Source organism: Schistosoma mansoni, chromosome 1 (assembly GCF_000237925.1).
Source record: "Schistosoma mansoni strain Puerto Rico chromosome 1, complete genome".
NCBI lineage: Eukaryota > Metazoa > Platyhelminthes > Trematoda > Strigeidida > Schistosomatidae > Schistosoma > Schistosoma mansoni.
This window is the reverse complement of record NC_031495.1, coordinates 40,374,723-40,385,245: the sequence shown is the minus strand read 5'-3', so window position 1 is coordinate 40,385,245 and position 10,523 is coordinate 40,374,723. Positions and strand designations below refer to the sequence as shown.

The following is a 10,523-nucleotide window of genomic DNA, read 5'->3' as shown; positions in this document are numbered from 1 at the left end:
ATAAATCAGAAGACGAATACGAAGGGCTGATTGCGTTTATTATTGAACCACACACAGGTATCCAATATTACAGGCACGTTAAGCAAGCATGAAAGAGCAGTGCCGTAAAACAGGCGAGTGAGCGTGCGAGCCGATTGAGTGAGTAAGCGTGTACAACACGGTGTAGCGTAGAACAGAGAACAGGCAAGCAGTAAACAGGATTAGGATGTACATATATATATAAGTGGAAAAGCATGAGTCATCGGATCAATTAAGCGATCAATAATAATGCTAGCGGAATGAATACATGCGTAGGCAGTAAGCAATGTTCAAGCGTATATAATAAAAGTATAATGGTATAGATAGGTTGTTATTGTATGAATGACTGTCCATTAAATAAGTTACCAAAAGGGCTTAGCCAGATTAGATGTAAACAAACTCAATTGTATCTGAGTTGCTATAATAGCTCCCCCCCCCAGCAAACATGGATACAAAATAGTGTCTGTGTTTGCGAATAAAAAAATTTTAAACTTAGCAGGACAGTAAATGTCGAAATTTATGAAATTAAGATGTATGGTAGAACTATCGTGTGAATTACTACAAGTACGTGTAAGCTTGAGTTCGTATATGTGCGTGAGGCCAGATAAAATAACAGATCAAAATAATGTGTTAGTGTTTTTAGAGGTTTATATACATTGACATTGGAATATGCAAAATTTGTTGAATATAATAATAGATAAATTAAAGTTTTCGATGTGCACATACAAAACGAAGAGGAAAGAAATTTACATCTGAAGATGCGAAAGAAATTATTAGTTCAAAATCGCAGCTATGTATCGTTGAGGTCATCTTACTCTTCGACCATATTTTGTCGTTACCGGCTTCTCTTCGTTTTTGTTCGTCGATGTCGTTGATGATTGAGATTCACGTTTCGGTGACTCGACGATTTTCGAATGATCTGTATGTACTGGCTGATCGTCAGCTTCGATAAAAGCTGGTTTGACTCAGTCTATGCTAATTACATCCGTTTTTCCGGCTTTATCTACTGTAATAGTTTTATCATTTCTTCTAATAACTTTAAATGGACCATCGTAAGCCGGTTGTAAGGGACGTTGCACATTATCCCTTCTGATAAATACATGAGTACTGTCGCTCAGTTGTTCTGGTATGTACACTCGGTGTTGATGTTGCCTCGGAAGTGTTACTCTTAGATTACTCATATGCTGCTTTAGACGTTGTACATAGTTGGCTAAATCAGTTGGAACACTTCTACTTGAGGTGAAAAACTCTCCTGGTAGACGTAAAGTGGTTCCGTAAACCAACTCTGCTGGGCAACATCCTATATCTTGTTTAATTGTTGATCTTAAACTCAACATGACTAATGGGAGCTTGCTGGCCCAATCGTTATTGCTAATAACAGATGTAAGAGAGGCTTTGAGTTGCCGATGTAATCTTTCTACCATACCATTCGCCATAGGATGGTAGGATGTTGTCCGAATACGTTTGATTCCTAGGGGTTCAGTGAGTTGTTGAAAGAGGTGGCTCTCAAATTGGGCTCCTCGATCGGTTGTAATATTTGCAGGCACACCATAATGAGAAATCCAATGCTCTACTAAGGTTTTGGCTATAGTTTCGGCCGAAATGTCTTTTATAGGTACTGCTATAGGCCATCGCGTAAATCTATCAATGCAGGTAAAAATATAACTAAAGCCATTTGAAATCGGCAGTGGTCCTACAATGTCAATATGTATATGCTCAAATCTGCTATCAGGATGACGAAAAGGACCTATTGCGGAACTGGTGTGACGATGTACCTTAACTTTTTGGCATTTTATGCAAGTTTGCGTCCAATTACGAATATCCCGGTTCATACTTGGCCATACAAGACGTTCGCTGATTAATTTGATCGTGGCCTTTATCCCAGGATGTGATATATTATGCATAATGTCGAAAACCCTTCGTCTTAGAGGCTTCGGTATAAATGGTCTTGGTCGGCCCGTAGAAATATCGCACATAATGCTCACTTTTTCGATTGAATTTTCTTTTAGTACCAGAGAGGTTGTATTGTCAGACTTCAGTCTGTTTAACTCGACATCTATGTTTTGTAATGCTGCTAATTCGTGATAATCGATTTTGGATTGGGCGAGAGTGTTTATCGTCGTTCTTGATAGTGTGTTGGCTACTTCGTTTTCTTGGCCTTTAATATATCGTATATCAGAAGTGAACTGGGAAATAAACTCTAACTGCCTGATCTCCCTCGGAGAGTAATTATCTTGCTTTGCGCTTAGTGCGTTCGTGAGTGGTTTGTGGTCCGTGTAAACTGTAAAATTTATGCCTTCTACCATATGTCGAAAATGTTTTATTGCTAAGTAAATTGCTAGCAATTCTCTTCCGATAGTACTATATCTCGTTTGCGTAGGATTCAGTCGCTTTGAGAAGAATGAAAGCGGTTCCCATGTGCCATTTACTAACTGTTGTAAAACAGCTTCCACCGCCACATTCGATGCATCTGTCATGATAGCTAATGGTGTTTCGCTCTTTCTTTTAGCTAGTGTCGTCTTTTTGTTGAGTGCCTTCTTGGCGTTCTCGAAGGCCTGTATTGCCTCTGCTGATAATTGGAATGTCCGGGAGTGTCCCCGTAACGCATCGGTCAGTGGTTGAAGTATTGCCGCACAATTCGGAATAAAACGTCTGTAATAATTTATTAGTCCCAGAAATCGTCGTAATTTCTTCTGTGTATCGGGCAACGGATAGTCTCTGAGGGTATCGGTTTCTGTAGAGATCGGTGTGATACCTTGAGAATTCACCATGTGTCCAAGGAACTGTAAGGATCCTTTTCCAAACTCGCACTTCTCAATGTTTATGGAAATACCGTGATCTCTTAGTCGCGCGAATAATTGTCGTAGTTGCTGTATGTGCTCGTCCATAGTGGAGCTGGCTACTAGCAAGTCATCTATGTATGTGTATACTCCAGGTAAGCCTCTGATGACCTGGTCTATAAATCGTTGAAATGTTTGTGCTGCATTAGTCAATCCGAAAGGCATGCGTCAGAATTCATATAGCCCAAAAGGGGTTGTTACCGCTGTTTTTGATATGTCTTGTGGAGCGACCGGGATGTGATAATACGCTCTAACTAAGTCAATCTTCGAGAATACTGTAGCACCTTCTATACTGTAGGTAAAATCATGGATGTGTGGTATAGGGTATCTATCGGCCATTGTTTGCTTATTAAGTGCTCGATAGTCCCCACATGGTCTTAATTCTCCGTTCTTTTTCGGAGCCATGTGCAATGGGGATGCCCACGGGCTGTTCGAAGGTCTTATTATGCCTAGCCTCATTAACTTGTCGAATTCCTGCTTTGCTATTGCTAGCCTTTTTGGGTCTAATCTTCTTGACCTTGCATTAACCGGTGGCCCGTTGGTTATAATATGGTGTTGGATAGTATGCTTGAGATCTGTTTTATTGTACGTTACTTTTAAAAGCTCTGGAAACTCGTTTAACAATAATATGCGTGGGTCGTTGAGGCTCTTATCTACCACTAGGTTCATAGAAACAGATTCTGTAAGTATTCCCGTAATCGAAGTAGTATGGGTACCGTTTATGAGTCGATGGCGCCGTGAGTCTACAAGTAAATCGAAATTGCATAAGAAACCGATGCCTATTATAGGTACCGATACGTCTGCTATGACAAAATCCCAGCGGTATGTCGCGCCTCGTCCGAAATTTAAGGACAATCTTTGCTTGCCGTATGCTTTTATGTCGGATCTATTTGTTGCTTTAAGAGTTAACGTGGTATCGATATTTTGTCTTTCGTACGACGCTTATCTCTGCTCCCGTGTCTGCTAAAAATTGAGCGCCTGTTGCTTTGTCCTGAATATAAAATAAACAATTGCTCCTGGGAGCCGCGTTAATTGTCGTAGTCGTTACTGAAAATCGGTGGGATCGTTTGAATTTGCATGGAGATCTGCATTTTCGAGCTCTGTACCCAAACGTTTGATGGTACTAGCATATATTAGGATCTGGTATTCCCTTAGAGAATGGTCAATTTCTATCTCTTGATCGGCTACGCGACCAACTTCTTTTCCTGTCGTTGCGATTTAGGCTCGCTAGTTTGTTGCATAGCACATTAATTTCCTTTTGTAACGCATCGATTTTTTTGTCTAGTGTGGAGTTGAGCGTTTGTGGAGTCGCTTGTCTCGTTCTCTCGTAGATCTTATCAGCTATTTTAGCGATGTTGTCTATGTCTACCTCGCTATCTCCAACAGCAAGGATTCGCTGCACGTTCGGCGGGAGTCGTAGTAACCATAACTGGTAAAATATATTTTTATCTACATTTCTGTCTCCAATCACGTTGCTCATGTAAGTCTTTAACTGCGATGGCGTTCTATCTCCGATCTGCACTTCACTGAGCAATTGCTCGACAGCTTGTCGGTCGTTTAATGAGAGAGCTTTTATTACTGCCTGTTTCAATACGTCGTACGGATTTATCGCATTCGGCTTAGTGAGGACCTCTCGCACTTTGTCTGCTACTTCGTCTGGAAGTAGTGAGCTTGCATAGCCGAACTTATGTCGCTGTAAAAGGATACGATTGGCTACAAAATAATTTTCAAGTCTAATAAACCAAAGTTGAGGGTCATTAACATTAAAAGAGGGAATAGCAACGTTAATAGCTCCCACGGATGGTGTCTGTGAAAGATCGATTGTGTCGTTATTTAAAGACATTAATAAAAAAAATTAAATAATATGTGAATATAACGTAATTGTCACTAAGAGAAATGGATCGCCGAAAACAATGATAACAACAAATGGTACAATTTATAAAATGGAACAGACTTACTAAATTGCACCAATATATCAATAGTTCGTGAATAATCGTTATTTATTATGAATATTATCGTTAAGTTCAATAATGTTTATGGGATAATGTACGTGCAATTAAAATTGTGATATAATAAATCCACAATTATGATTATGATATAGATAATAATCCGATTTGAGACGCAGCGCTTTGAACTTTCGGAATTAGATTATATCGTCGAAAGTTGTTTTGTATTCGCTCGGCGAGGCCTCCAATTCTGTGGTGGTCGATATTCGATATTATCCTTAACTTCGTATATTGTTCGTCTTGATAACCGTTACTCGACAACGTCCTAACGATGTATAAATCAGAAGACGAATACGAAGGGCTGATTGCGTTTATTATTGAACCACACACAGGTATCCAATATTACAGGCACGTTAAGCAAGCATGAAAGAGCAGTGCCGTAAAACAGGCGAGTGAGCGTGCGAGCCGATTGAGTGAGTAAGCGTGTACAACACGGTGTAGCGTAGAACAGAGAACAGGCAAGCAGTAAACAGGATTAGGATGTACATATATATATAAGTGGAAAAGCATGAGTCATCGGATCAATTAAGCGATCAATAATAATGCTAGCGGAATGAATACATGCGTAGGCAGTAAGCAATGTTCAAGCGTATATAATAAAAGTATAATGGTATAGATAGGTTGTTATTGTATGAATGACTGTCCATTAAATAAGTTACCAAAAGGGCTTAGCCAGATTAGATGTAAACAAACTCAATTGTATCTGAGTTGCCATAATTTTTTAAAGGACCACACGCCAAGCCTTTGACCTAAAGGTCTGACCCACAAGGCAGTGGAACATCGTAAGGAGATGCAGTCCCATGGTAGCCGTTGACCGACGTGTGGTTCATACGCCATTCGCTCCTTCAGTATACTAAAACCCATGTGCACCATTGGTTTGAAATCAGGGTTTCCCGACTCCCCAAATTGGATCCTCCGTGTCCACCAGCCCGGTTAAAGCGCCGGACATATATATATATATTACATAACTAACAAAGTAAATCTGAATTACATGACTAAAATACAGTAAACATATCTACTTGAAATTCATCATAATAACGGATATGCGAAACAGATAAAAATAAGAGTGAAGAGTCAGTAGTACAAGTGTGTGGAACTACAATAGTATCACGTGGTCAATACTACAATGGGACTCAGTTCAGTCAGCCATAACAATAGGTCCGGTTATTGAAAACTCACAGCTTTTCCTGGGATATAGATAAGAGTAATGTTCATTTTTAAATGTGTGATGATACGTCTCAAATACTATCAGTTCTAGGGTAAAACAAGTTCTTATGATAATTATTTTGTATATAACTTAATAGAATTGATATCAATGTCTTATATGAACTCGAAAGATTAGATTTTAGGCCAAATGACTCACGTAAAGTAAGATCAGTCGAAGTATACATACAAAAGTTCTGGTCAGTCACAAGCAGTGGATATCTACGTAAGATAAGTCAAAACCATCCTACAAAAATATTTTTAGGTACACTATGTGGTAATAGCTTTTCCAGGTTTAACTAATTTTATGCTTATTGCGATAGGTGGAAAAGGGTAGTTTATATCATAGATTGATGCCAAGCTGAAGGATCACAGAAAACTAGAAAGTGATGCACAGCTACTTTGCTATTAGTTAGAGGCATTGGGTAGTATGTGCCTTGGATCACACAGCATCAAACCTGAGGAGTGACAAACCATGACAAAGTAGCTGTTCGTCGATCTTCGATTTACAATGATTATCCAACTGATGTCAGTTCGTGACAAAAAGTTGTCTCAAATTAAACAATCATCATAATATATACAATTTTTGTCGAATGTACATTATTCGCATAAAACGTACCAAACCGTTTATCTCTATTCTTCCAGATCCCGTTGAAATACACAATGAACAGTGAAAATCTTTTGCAAAGTGAACTAATTTTGGTGTGTTTAATCTAATTATATAATAAATCTGATTCTTAAAGCCGACAACAGGGAGATTTGAGTGGAGCGATGATAAAAATGAACTTGCGTTCATCAAATTTACTAATCAAAAACCACAAAAGTTTATTTATTCACAAAAGTAAAATGTTAGATAAATTTTTACGGTGATGACCAGAAATCTTTACAAAAAGAGTCATATGAAAATTGCTGATAAAATTCGTACGATAACTATGAAGGACATAAAATGTAAGTCTGTTATTTTTCTGGTGGAAGGACAGCTGTCGCTTTGACAAGACTAAAAGCTTCAGGAAAACATTTCCAGTATTCACAACACTTTGCTAAAATGATCAAGTATATTTTTTGTCGGTTATTTGTCAACTAGTTTTTCTTTAAACTAGATCACCAGAATGTGACAAACTATTGATAAGTTTGGCGAAATATTTGGAATGTTATTTCAAGATATTGAAATTTAAAGAAACATTTGCCGATGAAATATTGTAAAATGTTATTTCGAATTTTACTAATACTATCAAATTTTTCTCGAAAAAACGTTTGACTATTTTAGATTACCCAATGTGAGCCAGTTAAAGGAACAAGAAGAATTACATAAGCGAATAGATTCATTAAAATATGATTTCTCACTTGCGTACTCTAAATTCCTACTACTTGAACGAAGTCTAACACATAAAACATGCCCTAGACCAATTGATCCAGTTGCAACTGCAAAAACAGACCAAAATTTGTATGAAACCTTCTTTTGGTTTTTTGTTTTTTGTATGTGGATAACATTTCTACGAACAAGATTTAAAGAAATCTGTGCTCAAATTGGATGGTGCGTAATTAATATAAATAATTTGAATTATGCAACACTAAGGTTAGAGTGTAAGAAGTATGGGACAAACTAAGTTCATGTTGAAAGATGTCCTAATTAATGATAAATCAAAGGAATCATTAACAACAAAACTTTGTAACAAATTAGTGTAGGAAGTTTTCAGTACGAAATAAAGTAGGTCGAACGAACTTTGAATGTACTAATTAGACATAGATTAATAAAATGCAGCATCGCTGAAAACGCTGAGACGATCTGATGAACTTGTGAATAGTATTGAGTTCGAGGTATCACAGTCTTAATGTCGATTTGACTAAAGCAGATGTGTATCACATATAAACTTTATGAGCTTTCTTGATGGAGTTAGTGTTTTCTATATTACTGTACTATCACTACATAACCTCCAGCAGAATCTGTTATTCACAGTTCAGAGAATATACAGTAGATTTTGGTCTAAAATGAAGCAAATCCCAAACTTCAAAATGAGTTATTGGCCATTAAAACAAGCTAACCTTTGCCACTATATACTGTTGTGTCTTTAAGTCCGGCTAATTATCACGTGATTTATTCGCCAATCGAAATGCGACTTATACAGTCTTGGCATCATGTCAAACCAATAACGTACAACCGGTATGAGCATCCTAGCATCCTTATTGATCCTTTGCCCTCCTAACCCTGCTAGTTGAGTCCAGAACACCAATATTAGCTTCCACTATGCGAATCATTTATGTCAAACATACCTGGCTTATATACGAGACAAACGGAAATAACATTTGTACAAGATCAAGCCAAAACGTGGCTGTGGTTGTGGGTGATGGCAATTGATAGACTGAGTATAATTTAAGAATAGTAAATCGTATCATAATAGTCTGTAGATCAAAACAAAGCTTACAATAAGAGGAGTATAGATATGCATAATCTAGTTACTGAATGGTTGCTCAATAACAATGTATGTATAATATTAGTCCACTAATGGTTCTCAGAAGTTACCCATAATTTATTCTTCACTGGGATGTAACAATACGCACCTGTTCCGCTGTTCTCGAACCTCAGTGATTGGTTTGTCTTTTGTGTTCATGACTGGTTGCTCTGGTTTACTATATTCTCCAGCTAGTTTCTTTGTCATGTCATATAGTTGTCTCATATTACCTTCCCTTACAGTTTCTTCCGTTGTCACTGATATGTCTTCCATATATTTCTGCTTATCATCATTAATACTCTTCTTCAGCCGTTGGTTCGCTTCTGTGCACTCAGACTGAGCCTTAGTTTTCTCTGCTTTCAATTGGTTGTTATTGACTACTCACTTATTGTTCTTCCTTTCTTGAGCCCTGTCCAGGGTTTCCATAGAGATCCATTCCCTATGATGATGCTTCTTGCAGCCCAGTACCTCTCGGCACGCTAAAATTAGTGCTTCACCGATCTCTCTCCACTTGTTCTCCATAGTAGTTTCCTCTTCTTTGAGTAGATCTTGTAAGGCCTGAAACCTGATGCCGAGAGATATCTTGAATTCGTTGAGTATGTCAGTACCTCGAGGGTAGACTGTAATAAACCTTTGTATTGCTATTCCTCCAGTTATCCAGTACTGTTTTAGCTTCAGTTTCACCCTGGCAACCGCCAGCTAGTGGTGATCTCAAGCTATGTCAGCTCCTCTCTTGGTTCTCACATCTTCCGTTGATCGATCCGGCTCTCCGTAGTGTGATCCGGTGAGATCCATGTAACTTTATTTGTGCGTTTGTGTGGGGATATAGTGCCGCCTAAAACCATCTTGTTAAAGGCACGTAAATTTGCGAATCTCTCACCATTCTCTCAGTTCATGTTGTTTTTACATTTATTTAAATACTATTGGACTAAAGGAGAAAAAAAATCCAAACCATTTAGCTTGGTGAACGAAACTTCATCAAAATCATCCACTTGAGCTACAAATATTCTCCACCATCACAAATAAAGTTCAGCATTGATTGTAACAAATAAGCTTACCATTCCTATTGGCTTATCGAAAAGTTTTATATATTTAGATACATACAAAATTATAAAAAATCGAGTAAAATGGTATTGTCTTTATCGAATTGAAATACCTTACTGCTTTTGCCTTTAGGTTTACAAGATCGGAAATGTTTAATTCTCTTGGACGACAAGGAGCTTCTTATTTCGGTCAAAAAGAAGGACTCGATAGTAAGAATACCAAAATATATCAGACACAATTACCCCGAGCATCAATGCTAAAGTATTATTTCTATTTTTGTATTCTTATCAAGTTTCACTTTCAAAGTAAATGCTCACCAGCCTTAAGGCTTATATTACCTGGTGCAGAAGAAAATATAGCTAAGATTAACCTGAACAAAACTGAAGATAAGCAAAGAAAGTAATTATAGCAATAAACATTTCCGATGATCCATAATATTTATTTTTAAAGGTTACATATAACTGAGATTAATGCACATGAAGAAAATGAAAAGTATGTATGTTATCAGTAATACAGAAATTTTTCAAAAAGAATAGGTATTCTTGGAGACTATCGACATTTATATGACGATCAACTTATACTAAATAAACAAACTGGTGACAGTGGCCAAGTAAAGCCCGAAGATGATAGCGTGTAAATATAATGGTCATAATAAGGTTTTTTTACGATTTTTACTTTATTTCTAGGAATAACGAAGAAGAACAAGAGGAAGATGACAAGAAAAGTGTATAAATCGGAGTCCATGTAACTTAATTGGTGTAAGTTTGACGACCATTATAATCCTCTAAAAAACTATATGCAATAAAATTGTGGATCACAGCGAGAGTACTACTGATCAAAAATGGACTGACTAGAGATTCAAATTAATTGGGAAACGCAAACACTACATACGTATTTATTTTTAATTTCAAGTCAGTGATTCAAGGGGTTAATGTATTTAGTAATGTTTAAATACGATCATG

General features: G+C 37.4%; 1 protein-coding gene across 1 annotated transcript; it reads left to right on the top strand.

Annotated features, from left to right (window-relative positions):
- Positions 1–6,936: 6,936 nt before the first annotated feature.
- Smp_126680 (hypothetical protein) lies at positions 6,937–10,293 on the top strand (the record flags this gene model as incomplete). The annotated part of the gene is made up of 9 exons (XM_018794415.1): positions 6,937–7,015; positions 7,048–7,120; positions 7,168–7,266; positions 7,335–7,643; positions 9,694–9,822; positions 9,868–9,960; positions 10,012–10,053; positions 10,093–10,194; positions 10,248–10,293. The coding sequence occupies 9 exons, from the start codon at positions 6,937–6,939 to the stop codon at positions 10,291–10,293; spliced, it is 972 nt and encodes a 323-aa protein (XP_018648830.1).
- Positions 10,294–10,523: the final 230 nt, after the last annotated feature.